A 16,227-nucleotide genomic window follows, 5' to 3' on the forward strand; every position below is an offset into this window, starting at 1 on the left:
CTCGCAGCACCAGCAGGCACCATGTGGATCCAGGTTCGCACCATGGATGGGAAGGTAGCCCACACCGTGGACTCCTTGTCCAGGCTGACCAAGGTGGAGGAGCTGAGAAAGAAGATCCAGGAGCTATTCCACGTGGAGCCAGGCCTGCAGAGGCTTTTCTACCGGGGCAAGCAGGTAAACTCGCTCTGCAGGCTGCCCGCCTGCCTGCCCACCACCTTTGTTCTTGCCTCATCCAGGCAGGGCACACACACTCTTCCCCCCCCACCCCGCCCCCCGCCCCCACCTCGTCCGGTCTGCTTCTCCACAGAAACCTCCAGTGCCTGAGCGAGGAACAAAGGCTCGACTCCTAGACTGACACTCCAGGCGGGCAGCCGGGCACTCGAATCTGTTTCGTTTGGAGGTCTTTTAAATTCCCAGCCCTCCCCTTTGTGGACGCTCCCCTCAAAATAATTTAGAAAAAAGAGGTTGGAGGTGGCCGTTGGAGGGCTGATGAATTTCAAGGAAGAGCCTGGAATCAATACTCAGACACCGGAAAGGAAGAGACCGGATTTTTCTTTGAAACACACACCAAAGGTCTATGGTCAGTCAGCACCTTACTATTTTCCGACCCCCATGGGGTTTTCTAGAAATTGGGATCAGCTTATTCAGAGTCAGAGACGGTGCTTGTTAATCAGGAATTTCCGCCACTCCTGGGCCTCCTCTCTGGCGGAGGCGGTGGGGCTGCCCCTGAACGGGGTTTGTGCTTTGCGTGGGCTCAGCTGGCCCTGTTTCCTTTCTTCGAGATTCCCCACCACAGCTCCCGTAGCCCTTGAAAATGCCCCCCACCCCTTGGCTTTATCAGCTGCCCACTTTGGAGACGCTTTCTCCAGTGACACCCCTGGGAGTTTTCATTCTTGTTGGTGTCTTCAGAGGGGACGGTAGGCCAGGCTGTATTCAGGTGTCGCTGAGTGGGAGAAGATGGTCCCACGGAAAGTGTCCTTCCTGTCTGCTGGGGCCACCCTGGAAGGCGAGTGGCCTGTAGGGACCTCGGCGACCTCGGTATAGAGACTACCCAGGATTAAAAGTGTTCCTTTGGGCTCTGACTTTGTTGTTGTCAGGTCTTAAACTGGGTGCTGCCGCCATCTGCTGTCTAAATTGAAAAATAGATGCTGTCCGCCTGGCCAGGAGTTTTTTTTTTTTTTTTTTTTAGGGGTTGGGAGGATCCTGCCTGCCTCCTGGAAATGAGACCTGATGATTAATTTCTTGGGCTCAAGGCGCCCTCTGAGACCTCTCGCCTCCTTCCTGTGGGAGATATGAGGACTTGAATGTCTTAACAATCTGAGTTAACGCGCCCCGCCTGGGAAAGGGAAGCTGGGGAACTCACTCACTGTGGTCACATGCGCTGTGCGGCTGGAGAAAAGGCAGGGCTGGGAGTGGCGCTCCCCTGGGATGCAGTCTGGGGAGCGGAGCCTCTTTCCTGCCTCCTCCAACAGAGGCTCATTTTTGGGGACGTCCATACTGATTTCAGTTTGCCCCCCAGTCTTTGTGTTCAGCAAAGGTCCTTCTGCTGAATTTCTGAAGACATCCCATGGGCACAGGCTATACAGTTCGTGGCATCATGCAAAGGCAGATTGGATCGAATCCTTATATTCAAGGCAGTGACTATTTCTGAATGCCTGCTGTGAGCTTGGGCGCCATGCACTTTAATTTTTACGTTCAAAAACATGCAGAGAAGTCGAAAGAGCCATGAACGCCTGAACACCTACCCGTGGCTTTTGTCACCGACATCACACAGCTGTCTCTGCCTCTGTCCGTCCACCAGCCCATCTTATTTTGGGAGATGCATTGCAGAGAAAGTTCCAGTTCACGTCACCAGTAGACCCTCCAGCTGGCCAGTCCTTAACTAGAGTACAGTGTGTGTTTGTAGCTCCTGTTTCTTCTGAGGACATTTGCATACAGTGAGAAACACATCCCAAGCAGATGGTTTGGCCTGTTGAGAAATGCGTACATTGGTGTAACCAAACCCCTCTCTTCCTGCATGGGCAAACATGGCAGCTGATCCATACCAAAGTCTTGGCATTGCCTGTGTGAGTTGTAAAGCCTGATGATAAGCAGTGTGCCTTTAATCCTTAGGTTTGTTTGTCTGTCTGTCTTCTCACAGTGCAGGTTCTGAAGATCTCAGAGGGTTCCTTGTTCCTGAGTAACCTCCTGTAACCGCTGTTCATCCCCTTCCCCACGCTCAACTGGGCCAATGCGTAGTCAGTTCTGTCTTCCGGGTGAGGAAGCCAGGCCTCAGCGTGATGCAATTTCCCCAAGGTTGCGCGACCAGGAAGTGGCCCGGCCTCAGGGAGGTGTGGACAGTGCCAGGCGAGTGGGGCACCAAGGCACCTTGAAGCAAGTCAGGTCTGCAAACAGACCAGGCTAATCACTGTAGGAGGCCGTGCAGCCTCCAGCGGGTGCGAGAGAGCTGTTGTTTTTATAGAACGTTCTAGAGAGTGTTCGAGAGTCCTTCCCTCCCCCCCCTTTTTTAAAGAAACAGGGCATCGCATGCAGTCCCAGGTCTGCGGTAAGGTCACTCGAGCCAATAAAGCAGAACCAAGCAGAGTCTGTCTTCAGGATATGGGAGGGTCCCGTGGCGAGCTAGCTTAGGCTGAATAGGTTGGCGGTTATGTCGTTTGATTGGCGGAAATGCAGGGAGCTGGATGGGGGAAGGGACCCCGGGCGGCTGGCCCAGCCTGGGCAAGGGTGAGAGGCGTCTGGTGCTTCTTTCTTTGTCTTTTTTTTTGGCTGCCCAGAAAAATCACAATAGCTGTCATTGGTGGTGCTGGTAACGGTGCTCAGGCGCAATGCTTGGGCCTAATCGTCGCAAGTGCCCGCCAGTTTTTCTGGCCAGGGACAGTCTGTGCTTTGCAGTCAGATGGGGCTAATTGTGGGCCCACCACGTGTACTTGGTGGGATTCAGTGAGGTCACCGTTGTGCGGTGGGGGCTGAGCTTCCCTCCTGGTTCACATAAAGGGGCGATAAATCATTTAGTGCAGGGCCTCCCCTTTGGCACTGCACGTCAGGGCCTGATCGTTCTCCGTGGGGGGTTCATCCCCCAGCAGTATGGGGTGTGGAGCAGCATCTCGGTCCCGCTCACTTGATGCCAGGAGCACCCGCTTCCCCGCCCCAGTCATAAGGTCCATAGGGTCCCCAGACATTGCCAAGTGCCCCCTGGAGGCAAAGTTGCTCCCAGCTGAGAAGAGAACAAATTATTTAGTCGGTGATTTACTATAGGAGGGCTGTCCGAAGGATCAGGTGAAATGGCATCCTGGGAGTGGCCTTCCGAGGGTCACTCATGTCGCAGCGCCCCACCAGATGGCCTTGCCCTGCTGGGCCTTCTTTGAAGGTCTGCCCCTTTTCCCAAAGGACAGAGTCATGCTGTAAATTGGACAGCCCCTTGCTGAGATCTGTCCTTCTGGCTGCAGGAGGGAGGCTCCCTTCCTTCCTTCTCCCCCAAACACCCTCCCTGCAGCTGGAGACACGCCCTTAAGGTCGGGGGTTAGCAAACTCTGTTAAGGACCCAGTGGAAACCGTTTGTGGCTGGGCGGTCTGTCCACTCACGTCTGCCATTGAAAGCCAGGAATAGATCCAGAGCCCAAAGGCATGGGCATGTCCTGATTTGAGGCCTGGTAGAACTTTATTTACCAAACAGTTAGTGGGAACTGTCCTGCTGGCCGAGGTGTGGCAGTTACATGCAGGCTTCCTCCCGGGGTGGCAGATCCGGGTTGTACTGTGGGACGTCCTGGACCGAGTACCCAGGGCGCGGTGGGTGTTGCAGGTGTCCCTCCAGGGCACGGGTGTCGCACTGTTTGGACTCAGCACCGCTTCCACCCCTCAAAGCGAAGGAGGACCCCAGAGAGCACTGTGGACGTGCATCACGTCTATCATTTTTTGTCCTGTTAGAACTCGGAAGTGGAGAAAAATTTGTTGTTCAGTTGCTCAGACATGTCCAACTTTGCGACCCCATGAAGCAAGAGAAAACACAGATGTTTCTTTAGGCATTGGAATGGTGGCGTCAGCCCACACCACACAGGCTCCATGCCCCTGCAAGGTCATGGGTCTGGCCAGTGACATCACAGTGTCATGACAGGGTAGGTAGCCTGGGCCTCACAGACCCCCGAAATGGAAATGCCACTCCAGGGCATGACCTGGGCTGTGGCCGGGGTGGTGGGGTCATAGGGCAGAGTTCACTTGTCAGGACTGATTGGTGGACAGGCTGGGTCATGCCTGTACACCCACTTCTCCACCCAGAGCGGGAAGCATGTCCCTCTGCCATGGCCTGAATCATACCTTTTCTTCCTTCTCCCATCTCTGTCCATCTGTCTGTCTGGCCTGAACCCCACATTGCTGGGGAGGCCTGGAGTCTTAGACAAGACTGTGGGGGCTGGGAGGGACTACAGCCGCAGGAAGGGTCTTTAAGAGGCTCCTGGCCTCTTCCTGCCGGAGGTCCCTCTTGACCAGAGGTTCACACGCCCTGGTCTGGTTTATGACCTCTCCACCTCTCCCTAATCTAGGAGAACCACCCCTTGCCAGACCCAGGGTCATTTATTTCCTGTGCTCTGAGCAGTACTCACACCTCAAAAGTGTCCCCCCAGTGCCCCAGGGGGACAGAAAGTGGGCGGCTCTGAATCTAGGCTTCTAGGAGGAAGCTCCGTTGTCAGATGGTCTCTGTGTTTATTTCATTTACTGCCATGTGCATGCCCAGAATTCCCCAAGTCCAGGAAGCTTCTGGTTTAAAAGAGGGATGTGATCTAAACGCCGCCGGCAGCTTGGCCTTTACACCTGAATGTGCCCCAAACCACGTGTTTTGTGTTTTACTAGGGGCAGTTTAAATCCCTGGTGGCTCAGTGGTAAAGAACCCGCCTACAATGCAGGAGACCTGGGTTTGATCCCTGGGTCAGGAAGATCCCCTGGAGAAGGAAATAGCAACCCATTCCACTGTTCTTGCCTCGGAAATCCCATGGACAGAGGAGCCTGATGGGCTGCAGTCCATGGGGTTGCACACAGTTGGACACAACTGAGCGACTACACTACCACCCCAGGCAGCTTAAGGGATTTCACCTGCAATTCTGGTTGTACAGGATTCTAACTGCATGTTTAATTTTTAACATGAGAATCTGCAACCTCAGATCCAGCTTGCCATTCAGTTTGAATAGCTTTCAGTTTTTGAATTTTCTAAAAAATTATTTTATTCCAGTATAGTTGATTTTCAGTGTTGTTACAGCGTTGTGTTGAAATGTCAGTCATTCAGTCCTGTCCAGCTCTTTGCGACCCCACGAACTGCAGCCCACCGGACTCCTCTGTCCATGGAATTTTTCCAGGAAAAAATAATTGGAGTGGGTGGCCATTTCCCTCGGGATTTTCCTAACCCAGGGATTAAACCTGAGTCTCCTGCATTGCAGGCAGAGTCTTTACCATCTGAGCCACCAGGGATTTAAACTGCATGTGTTAATTTCGCCTTTTTTTTTTTTTTCCACTTGTTGCAGAGTGGCATATGGGATCTTAGTTCCCCCACCAGGAACTGAACCCATGCTCTCTGCGTTGGAAGCTTGGCGTCTTAACCACAGGACAGGCAGGGAAGTCCCTTGTATGGCTTTTATCAATGCTGTTAGCCTCAGTTGGAGTTTTAGGATCTTAGAAGAAACCCCGGGCTTGGTGTGTCCATGTCCTCACTGGGTCCAGCCCCCCTCCCTGCTGTGTGCAACTTGAGGCTAGCAGGGTCGGGGAGGGGGGCATCCGACACACGCCCTTTCGTCATAGTAAGTGGTTGTGCAAGCTCCTTCCTGCCCACCGCGGGGCCCGTCTGGAACCTTCCAGAAGTGGTCCTCCGAAGCCGTCAGACCAGTCTGCATTCCATCCTGGAGGTGGAGCCCCGGGCTAGCGTGGCCCAGCGTGCGGCCTCCTCAGTGCCCAGCCCTCCTGATTGCACCTTTGCCTGCTGCACTCTTGCACCAGGCGGGGCGTGTGTGTGTGTGTGTCTGCGTCTGTGTGTGTGGGCCCCTCCTGTCCATCTAGCTTCCTGACCCATCACAGATGGCCCCATCAATATTCCTCCTGCTGCCTTTAGCTACAGCCCTCAGCCAGGTCCTGATCTTCCCCCCTACCTCCTTGTCCTGTGTACCCCCAGCTGCTTTTCTGCTCCCACCCCCAGCTCTGCCACCCTGGCTCCTGCTGGGCCTCCATCCTGGCGCTCCTGGTAAAACAGAAGTCCTACCACATGCCCCCTACTGGCCCCAAGTCTCCACTGCCTCTCCCCCGTCCTGGTGCTTCGGTTTATTAGTTCTCATCCTCTGAAACCACCCTTGCCTCCCCTGACGTGTGTGGGAAACGCCTCTTCTCTCCTGCATTTAGCTGTCATGCACAGCTGTGTCCTGTGTCTTTGTAGGAATGAGCTGCTGCTTGGCTGCCCTGAGCATGGTAAGCACCAGGCTACCTGTCTCTAGCTCAGTGGTTCTCCCTGGGGGCTGTTTGGCCCTGTTGGGGCTCTGGGCAGTGTCTGGAGACATCAGTTGTCACAACTGGGGGGTTCCTGACATCAAGCTGGGGCAGCAGGGATTTTGCTCCACCTCCCCACAAAGAGAGATCAGGGTCAGGGTGCTTACTGTCCGCAGTGCTGAGGGGTGTCTGCCTAACTGTGCAGGTGCTGGGCACCAGGTGCCTGCCTCTTGTCATCATCCTTTTTAATGACATTTTAATGACGTTCTGCTGGTTTCCTTGTCATAATGGTGCTGGGGACACTTATTTCTCCACCATTTTCTTTTTTAAACTGATAAACTTTAGTTTTTAGAGCAGTTTTAGGTTCACAGATTTAAGAGGAAGGTACAGAAATTTCTCATATACCCTGTGCCCCCACCCCCCCACCTGTCTCCTGCCTGATAGTGCATTTGGTATAACTGAGAAACCTATGTTGACTTTCTCATTTTGGCCTTGCCATGTGGCTTGGGGACCTTAGTTCACTGACCAGGAATTGAACCTGTGCCCCCTGCAGTGAAAACACAGAGTCTTAACCACTGGACTGCCAGGGACGTCCCTTCTCTCCTTTTTAGGGATGAGTAACATCCCAGCATGAGGATGACCTCAGTGTGGTGTTGGTCTGTCCGTCAGTCTGTGGACCCTGGGCTGTGACAACGCGTGTGTGTCCCCTCTCCCTGCTGTCGCCCCGTGTAGGAGGGCTGGCGCTGTCTTACTCTCTGATCCCCTGTGGCAGCCAGGCAGGGCAAGGCACATCAGAGGCTCTTGCTGGGCTTTGGGTGAGCAGGCAGCATGGGCCTGGCTGTGCAGGGTGGGCTTCAGGGGGCCCCTGGTGGCCTCTGCAGCAAGTGTGTTCACTTGTGCCTTTCTGGGGGAGAGGGGTTCTCAGCCATTCTGTTCTCAGGTTTGTGATGAATAAGGATTAACAACCACTACCTGGAACGTGCCCTCCTCATGACCCCCGGTGCAGTTTGCATATTAATGGCAATCGGCCCTTTGAACCAGCAGCTTCCAGTTAAAAATTGGGAAGGAGGGAAAGTTGACTTTTGCGTGTTCTTCCTTTTCTTTCTTTTTTTTTTTTTTAAATTTATTTGTTTTGGCTGTGCTGAGTCTTCATTGCTGCAAGGCCTTTTCTCTAGTTGGGGTGAGCGGGAGCTACTCTCTAGATGCGGTGTTCTGGCTTCTCATTGCTGTGGCTTCTCCAGGAGCAGGGCTCTAGGAACGAGGGCTCAGTACTTGTGGCGCACGGGCTTAGTTGCCCTGAGGCACATGGGATCTTCCCAGACCAGGGACTGAACCCTGCGTTGGCAGGTGGATTCTTTACCACTGAGCCACCAGGGAGGTCCTATCCTTCCTTTCTTGAAGGCACTGCTTCTGAACCAGGGGACACTGGGTGATGTTGGAGGCCCTCCATGGTTGTCACAACTGGGGTGCTCCCAGCGTCCAGAGGGTGGGGGGCAGGGCTGCTGCTCCTGTGGTGTCCATGAGAGCCCCCTGCCCACCCGCCCCCCAACCCCAGAGCCATCAGAGATCAGCAGAGTCTGCCTCAGGGTGTTCTGGATCCCGAGGGCTGAGGGTCTTTTTTGGGTGTTGGTGGGGTGCCCTGGGGCAGTTGCTCATGGAAAGGTAACGCCCAGCAAAAAGACTTTTGTGCCCTAGGGACGTGCTCCGAAGCCAAACCCCTTCACGTACCTGGTGAGTCAGCAGGTGCTCTATGGATCATAGAGCCCTGCTGGCTCCTAGCCTCCCCATCAGTGAGTGCCTAGTGTGGGTGGAAATAACAGAAAGGTGTTCTCTCTGGGGGCCATCCCGGGCATTCCCAGCGCTCACCATCTTGTTAAGACAACCAGAAATGTCCCTACAGCATTGTCCCGGGGGCAGGTCACTCTCCCTGAGAGCCAGGGGTACAGCATCGCCTCAGGGGCAGGTCAGTCTGCATGAGAGCCAGGGGTACAGGCAGTGCTTGTTTATTGTAACAAAAGTTCCAAAGTACATAAAGTATTAAAACCTCCCCCGACACCTGATGTGTGGCCATGGCTCAGCGCGGTTAGGCCACATGCTCCCGGGGATGCCCCCCGTGTGGCAGCAGGCGTCCTCATTGGAGAGGGCTTCGGGTGACCTTGTCCCCAGGAGCTGGCAGGCCTCCGCCAGGGCGGGTGTGGTCCATCACCCCCCCACCCCCCAGTGAGCTCCCTTGCCTGGTGACCTTGGCCTGCGTCCCTGCAGATGGAGGACGGCCACACGCTGTTTGACTACGACGTCCGCCTGAACGACACCATCCAGCTCCTGGTCCGGCAGAGCCTTGTGCTGCCCGTCCCTGTTCCCAGCAGCAGCGGTGGCAGCAAGGAGAGGGACTCTGAGCTCTCGGACACAGACTCTGGCTGCGGCCTGGCCCAGAGCGAGTCGGACAAGTCCTCCAACAGCGGCGAGGCTGCCAATGAGCCAGAAGGGAAGGCAGATGAGGACGAGTGTGATGAGACAGAGCTGGGCCTCTACAAGGTGGGGCTCATGCATCGCTGTCCCCACGCAGCCCCCGATCCCCGTGGCTGGACAGCCCCCTGTCCCCCCCTGTCCTGCCCTATGTCCTCACAGTCCGTTGCTGGAAACATCAATGCTCAGGGGTTCCTTCTCCGCCCCTAAAGCAGAACCCTGTAACTGGACCTGCGGGTGTCTTCCCTGTGGTCCTCGCAGGGGCCGTCTTAAGTTCTGATCCGCTGCCCCCCTCCCCTTAAGACCATGACCCTTCTCAGATTTCCCCGGGGCCGAATGAGAGCTTCCTTCCCCGGCAGGTCGGCGAGTACGTGGACGCGAGGGACACGAATATGGGCGCGTGGTTCGAGGCCAAGGTCATCAGGGTGACAAGGAAGGCTCCGGCTCATGACCAGCCCAGCAGCTCCAGCTCAAAGCCAGAGGACGACATCATCTATCACGTGACATACGATGAGTGAGTGTTCTCGGGGTGGGCCCGGGACAGCAGCAGCTCCGAGGACCTGGTGTTTGGACTTGCTTGGGTGGTGATGTCCCCTCCCTCCGTTGTAGGAATTCAGAGTGTTTATGGAGCACTTAGCCTGTGGCAAGCCCTGTGATGGGCCCGGGGAGTTCCCGTCTGTGAACACAGAGGGGCTCTGAGTTGGCTTGGCGGCCATAACCACGTGCTGCAGGCTGGGCGACTTCAGCATTAGGCCTGTATCTTCTCACGGTCCTGGAGGCTGTGTGCTGGCAGGGTCAGCTCCTGGTGAGGGCTCTCCTGGCTTAGACACAGCCATCTTCTCACTGCATCCTCACGTGGTCTTTCCTTTGAGTCTGGGGGGAGAGAGCGAGCTCTGGTGTCTTTTCTAATAAGGACACCAGTCCTATTAGATTAGAGCCCTGTCCTTATGAGCTCTTTTAACTCTGATTACAGCCTGGGCTTCCCTGGTGGCTCAGATGGTAAAGAATCTGCCTGCAATGCAGAGACCCGGGTTTGATCCCTGGGTTGGGAAGATCCCCCGGAGAAGGGAATGGCAACCCACTCTGGTATTCTTGCCTGGAGAATCCTGTGGACAGAGGAGCCTGGCGGGCTACAGTCCATGGGGGTCACAAAGAATTGGACACAACTTAGTGACTAAACAATAACAACCTCTAAGGGCCCTGTCTGCAGATACAGTCACAGTGGATGTTAGGGCTTCAGAATGTGTATGTGGGGGATGCAGTTCATAACAGGGCAAGCCTCCCTGCCTATAGGGAGCTCATGTTCTATGAGGGTGCTAGGGCTTCATCTGTTTCCCTGCAGAGTCTCTTACTGCCCACACCAGTTTCTGGCACACTCTAAGCTTAGCTCTAAAAATTACTGGAGTAATGGGAGGAGCGAAAGGCAGTAGGTGCCAGATTCCCATCCTCTTGGTCAGGGTTCACAAGCTTCTACCCTCAGGCCAGACCTGGCCCACATCCTGTTTTTGACGATAAAGCTTTATTGAAACACACCAGTACCCATTGTTTACATCTTATCTGTGACTGCTCTTGCGATAATAGCTGAGTTGAGTGTTCACAGCAGACACCTTGCAGCTCACAAAGCTGTAAGTATTGACTATCTGGTCTTTGGCAACCCTTGCTGTGCGTGCTAAGTTGCTTCAGTCATGTCCAGCCCTTTGCAACCCTATGGACTTCAGCTCTCCAGGCTCCTCTGTCCATGGGATTTCCCCAGACAAAAGTACTGGAGTGGGTTGCCATTTCCTTCTCCAGGGGATTTTCTCCGCCCAGGGGTCAAACCCATGTCTCTTGCATTGGCAGGCAGGTTCCTTACCACTAGCACCACTTGGACAACCCTTGTTCTTGGTGCTTTATTAGCAAAAATAATGAACACCAGGCTAACCACCTCATCACAGTAGAGTTGGGATTGTCCCCACTCTAGGCTGAGGCTAAACTTTGTTACTAATAGGATATGCTTTTTTTTTTTTAATTTAATTTATTTTAAAATAGCTTTTACTAGAGTAGAGTTGCTTTACAATGTTAGGTTTTCAAAAAATTTTTTACTTGTGTATCTTTTGTTAATTTTTATTGATGTTTGGTTGCTTTACAATGTTGTATTACTTAGAATATGCTACCTTTAGCCAATTGTCTTAGGCCTTTTTTGAGGTCACTAGGAATTCCTGTATATCCAGAATAATGACTTCCTGTCTTTTTTTAATATAGTGTCTATCCCTTTACAAAAGTCACCATCAACACACATGTATGGAAAAAAGTTCCCCCCCAACTCATTTCTTTCTGTCTTAGTTTCCTATGGCTGCTCTACAAAGTATTGGTGCTGTTGCTGGAATAGTCTATCCTCTCATGGTCCTGGAGGCCATAAGTCCAAACCAAGATGTTGACAAGGCTGAGACCCTCCTGGAACCTGGAGGGGAGAATCCTTTGTGCCTCTTCCAGCGGGACTGGCTGTCCTGGCTCGCGGCTGCGTCCCCGCTCCTGCCTCTGCCTCCTCTTCCTGCCTTGCTCTCCTCTGTCTGACTCTTCATCAGTCACTAGGTTTAGGACCATTCTTCTCTATCAGGACCTGATCTTAACTTCTCCTGTCTGCAGCAATCCTATTTCCAGATTGAGCAGTGTCCCTAAATGAGCAGGGTGCGTGGCATGCTAAGCCACTTCAATCATGTCCGACTCTCTACGACCCCATGGACTGCAGCCCACCAGGCTCCTCTGTCCATGGGATTCTCCAGGCAAGAATACTGGAGTGGGTTGCCAGTTCCTTCTCCAGGGGATCTTCCTGACCCAGGGACTGAACCCTCATCTCTTACGTCTCCTGCTTTGGCAGGCGGGGGTCTTTACTGCTAGTGTCACCACCTTGGAAGCCCCTATTTCCAGATTAGGTGCCAATAAGCACCGCTTGTCAGGGTGCCAGGGGTTAGGATCCCAACGTAGCTTTTTTAGAGCCAGGGTCCTCAACCCCCTGGCTCTAATGCCTGATGAGCTGAGGTGGAGCTGCTTTAATAAGAGGAGAAATAAAGTGCACAGTAAATGTAACGCACTCGAATTATCCTCAAACCATCCGCGCCTTCCCGGTCCGTGAAAAAACTGTCTTCCAGGAAACCAGTCCCTGGTGCTGCAAAGGCTGGGGGCCGCTGTGACACACTGGGACGTGTCACTGTGCCTGGGTGTTACTAACACCAACAGATGAGCTCTTGGGGAGGGGCCTTTCTGGACTGCTGTGACGAGTGTAACTCAAACCCGCACACCAGGCGGCCCTCTCCGCCTGGCTCCTCTCTCCTGATGGAGTGAGGCCTGCTGGCGCCTGAGGTCTGAGCGCAGGGCTCTCCCCTCCAGCTACCCAGAGAACGGAGTGGTCCAGATGACCTCACAGAACGTCCGGGCTCGAGCCCGACACACCATCAAGTGGGAGGACCTGCAGGTGGGCCAGGTGGTCATGGTCAACTACAACCCAGACCTCCCCAAGGACCGCGGCTTCTGGTACGACGCCGAGATCCTGAGGAAACGCGAGACCAGGACAGCGCGGGAGCTGCATGCCAACGTCAGGATCGGGTGAGTCTGCCCGGCCTCCGCCTTCTCCCCGGGCCCTCTACGCCCCACCTGCGGAACTGTCTCTGGGGCCCTGGCGGAGATTTCAAGCTTCCTTGTTCTCGTGTGCTTGTTGTTTTGAATTTGGCAAACAGGTGAAAAAACGTGGCCAAGTCCGGAAAGTACTGAAGGCCACACTTAATATTCTCCTTTCTCCTGTTCCCTGGTTACCCCGTTCTCCTGTCTGGAGACATGGCTGGTCCCAGCACCTTCTGGGGCCACGTGTGTGTGCACAGACCGGCAAGAACATAGCCAGAACCACACACTCCTATACGGGGTACTCTTCACATCAGGGGTCAACAGGCTGTTGGCCACAGGCCAGAGGTGGCCCCCAGCTATGACAAGCAAATAAAGTTTTATTGGCACCGAACCACGCCCATCTGTTCACTGCTTCACTGTGGCTGCTCTATGTTAGGAGGGCGCCCAGAAGAGAGCTGGGTGGCTGCCCACAAAGCTGAAAATATTTACTGCCAGGCCCTTTACAGAACATATTTGCTGAACCCTGTCTACCAGGCTTTTCTGTGTGTGTGTAGAAAGCTTAACATCTTTACCATTTTAATATGTCTTTCTTTTTTTAAAAAAAATATGTTGACTTATTTGGCCTCACTGGGTCTCTGTTGCTGTGTGTGGGCCTTCTCTGGTTGCGGTGAGTGGTGGGGGTGGGGGGCGTGGTGTTGCGTGGGCTTCTCGTTGCAGTGGCCTCTCTTGCTGCGGAGCACAGGCTCTAGAGTGTGCGCGCTCCCAGGAGTTGTGGCGCACAGACTTAGCTGTCCCGTAGCATGTGGGATCTGTCCCAACCAGGGATCAAACCCACATCCCCTACATTGACAGGTGGATTCTTAACCACTGGACCACCAGGGAAGTACTTAGCACCTTAACCATTTAAAAGTGCACAGCTCAGTGGCATTAAGCATATTCATATTGTTGGAACAACCATCCCCACCCCCACCAACATCCATCTCCAGAACTTTCTCATCTTCCCAAACTGAAACCCTATCTCCTTGAAACACTGAACTCCCCAGCCCCTCCCCTACCACTGGCCCCCACCACCTACTTTCAGTATCTGTGAATCTGACTCCTAGGGACCTCGCGCGTAAGTGGAATCATACACTATGTGTCTTTTTGTGTCTGGCTTTTTTCGCAAGGTCCATACATGTTGCATGATGAACCTTTTTCGGTGGCTGAATAATACTCCACTGTATATGTTGTATACAAGACATGAGTATCTGGGCAAGTGTCTTGAGCACAGGCACAGCGAGTGCAGAGGCCCTGGGGCAGGACCATTCTTGGTGTCTTTCTGGCCCCTTGAGGAGGCCAGTGGGCTAGAGGGGAGAGAGGGAGGAGGAATCGTTCAGGATATGGCTGGGAGGGGTGCAGAGCTGCTGTGTATTCTGTGTTGCTGGCAGCTCCTGGAGCCTGAGAGCATGGAGTAAGTGTTAAGTGTCAGTCATTCAGTTGTGTCCGACTCTGCGACCCCATGGACCATAAGCCGCCAGGCTCTTCTGTCCATGAAATTCTTCAGGCAGAAATAGTGGAGTGGCTTGCCATTCCCTTGTCCAGGGGATCTTTCCAACCCAGCAATCGAACCCAGGTCTCCTTCGTTGCAGGCGAACTCTTTACTATTTGAGCCATCACAGAAGAGCGTAGATGCCACCTGTAATAGAATCATCGCTCAGGCAGCCGAGCTGGGAATTGACTGCAGGGGGCAGCGTGGCGGCAGGGAGACCAGGGAGGAGGCTGCTGGGGGCAAGGTCCAGGACCAGCCCTGGCGCACTGATGTGGTTGTTAAAAAAAAATAACCTGCTTTTTGTTTCCTTGCTTAGAATGTTGTTTTCTTGTTTTCTGTTTCTTTGACTTCTGCTCTCATCTAAAAAAAAAGTATATAGTTAGTTATGGCTGAGATAGGTGACATATTAGTTCCCTGACCAGGGATTGAACCTCTGCCCCCTGCAGTGGAAGCCTGAAGTCTCAACCCCTCCCAGGGAATTCCCTTTGTCATCTTTATCATTTTCTCCTTTTTCTGAGTTGATTTTGCTCTTCTTTTTCCAGTCTTTTTGAGGTAGCTACTTAGATTATTGTAAGTCTAGTGTAAGCATTTTAGTGCTGCGAATTTCCCTCTCAGTGCTGCCTTGCCTGCTTTCCACATATTTTGCTATGTTGTTTTTCTTTTTATTCAGTTACCTCTGTTTTTACAATTTCCTTTGACACTTCCTCTTTGGCTCCTGGCTTATTGAGAAATATGGAGTTTAACTCTCAAGTGTTTAGAGACTTTTTTGCATTGTCTTTCTCTTGTTGATTTCCAGTTTGACTTTGTTATGGTCGAGGAACATACACTGTATGATTCTAGTCCTTGTCAAGGTTTGTTTTATGGTTCAGAGTCGGGTCTGTCTTGGTGAATATTGCACAGTTATTTAAAAAAAAAAAGTATACTCTGTTGTTGGGGCAGATGTTCTGTTTATATCGGTTAGACTGTGTCGGCTGATTGTGTTGCTCACATCTTCTGATTCCTGCTGATGTTCAGTCTAGTACGTCTGTCATGTGCTGAGGGCGCTGTCCCGGTGTTCACCTGTGACTGGATTTGTCTGTTTCTCCTGTCAGCTTCAGAATCATGAGGATCTGGTGTTTGATGTGGACATACTCATATGTGTTATATCTTTCTGTTCCTTATGTAATGTCTCTCTTTGTCTCCAGTAATTTCCTTTGCTCTGAAGTCTGCTTTATCTGAGATATGTGTATGTGAATTGACACACTTTAAAAAAAAAAGTAAATGAGTTCCCTGGGGGTCCAGTGGTTAAGACTCTTGTTTCTACTGCAGGGGGCCTGGGTTTGATCCCTGGTTAGGGAACCAAGATCCTACAAACCACACAGAATGGCCATAAGTGAATGAATGAATATGGGTGGTGTATCTCTACCACTATGGTTGAATTTGGAGTTTCTCATAAACAGTATATAGTTGGGTCATTTTTTTTTTTTTTAATCCACTTCATCAAGGCTGCATTTTCCTTGGCATGTGTTATGTTTTCTGGCCATTATTTAAATATTTTTTTGTCTGCAACACACAGCATGTGGGATCTTAGTTCCCCAACTAGGGACTGAACTCATGCCCCCTGGAGTGGAAGTCTGGACTCATAACCACTGCACCCCCAGGAAAGTCCACCACTTGGCATACATTATTGAACCTTGAACGACTAGGGGGTTAGAGGCACCAACCTCTGTGCATTTGAGAATCCAAGCATAACTTACACTCCATCCTCCCATTTCTGTGGTTCCATCGTATTTGTGGTTCCTCATCTGAGGAGTCAACCAGCTGGGGATTGTATGGTACTGTTGCATTTACTATTGGAAAAAACCCACCAATAACCGGATTCATGAAGTTCAAATTCATGTTGGCCAAGGATCAGCAGTGTCTTGCCCATTGCACATTTAAGGTGATGATTGGTGTGTTAGGGCTTGTGTGCCGCTCCCTTGTGTCCGACTCCGTGGACTGTAGTCCCCCAGGCTCCTCTGTCCATGGGCTTTCCTAGGCAAGAACACTGCAGTGGGTTGCCATTTCTTTCTCCAGGGCATCTTCCCCACCCAGGGATCTCAGTGTGTCCTGCACTGCAGGCGGATTCTTTACCACTGAGTCATCGGGGCTTGAGCCTGCCATTTTGTTACTTGTTTTCTGTTTGTTTCCCCGTTTTCTTT

General features: G+C 52.6%; 1 protein-coding gene across 3 annotated transcripts in view; it reads left to right on the forward strand.

Annotated features, from left to right (window-relative positions):
* The window catches only part of UHRF1 (ubiquitin like with PHD and ring finger domains 1), a 34,177-nt gene that overhangs the window by 1,857 nt on the left and 16,093 nt on the right, over positions 1 to 16,227 (forward strand). For all 3 annotated transcript variants that reach the window (XM_027547338.1, XM_027547336.1, XM_027547339.1), the window contains exons 2-5: positions 8 to 174; positions 8,719 to 8,991; positions 9,282 to 9,436; positions 12,289 to 12,504. In XM_027547338.1, the coding sequence (XP_027403139.1) occupies positions 8 to 174; positions 8,719 to 8,991; positions 9,282 to 9,436; positions 12,289 to 12,504 (811 nt within the window). The remainder of the gene's footprint in view (positions 1 to 7; positions 175 to 8,718; positions 8,992 to 9,281; positions 9,437 to 12,288; positions 12,505 to 16,227) is intronic.

Source organism: Bos indicus x Bos taurus, chromosome 7 (assembly GCF_003369695.1).
Source record: "Bos indicus x Bos taurus breed Angus x Brahman F1 hybrid chromosome 7, Bos_hybrid_MaternalHap_v2.0, whole genome shotgun sequence".
Taxonomy (NCBI): domain Eukaryota; kingdom Metazoa; phylum Chordata; class Mammalia; order Artiodactyla; family Bovidae; genus Bos; species Bos indicus x Bos taurus.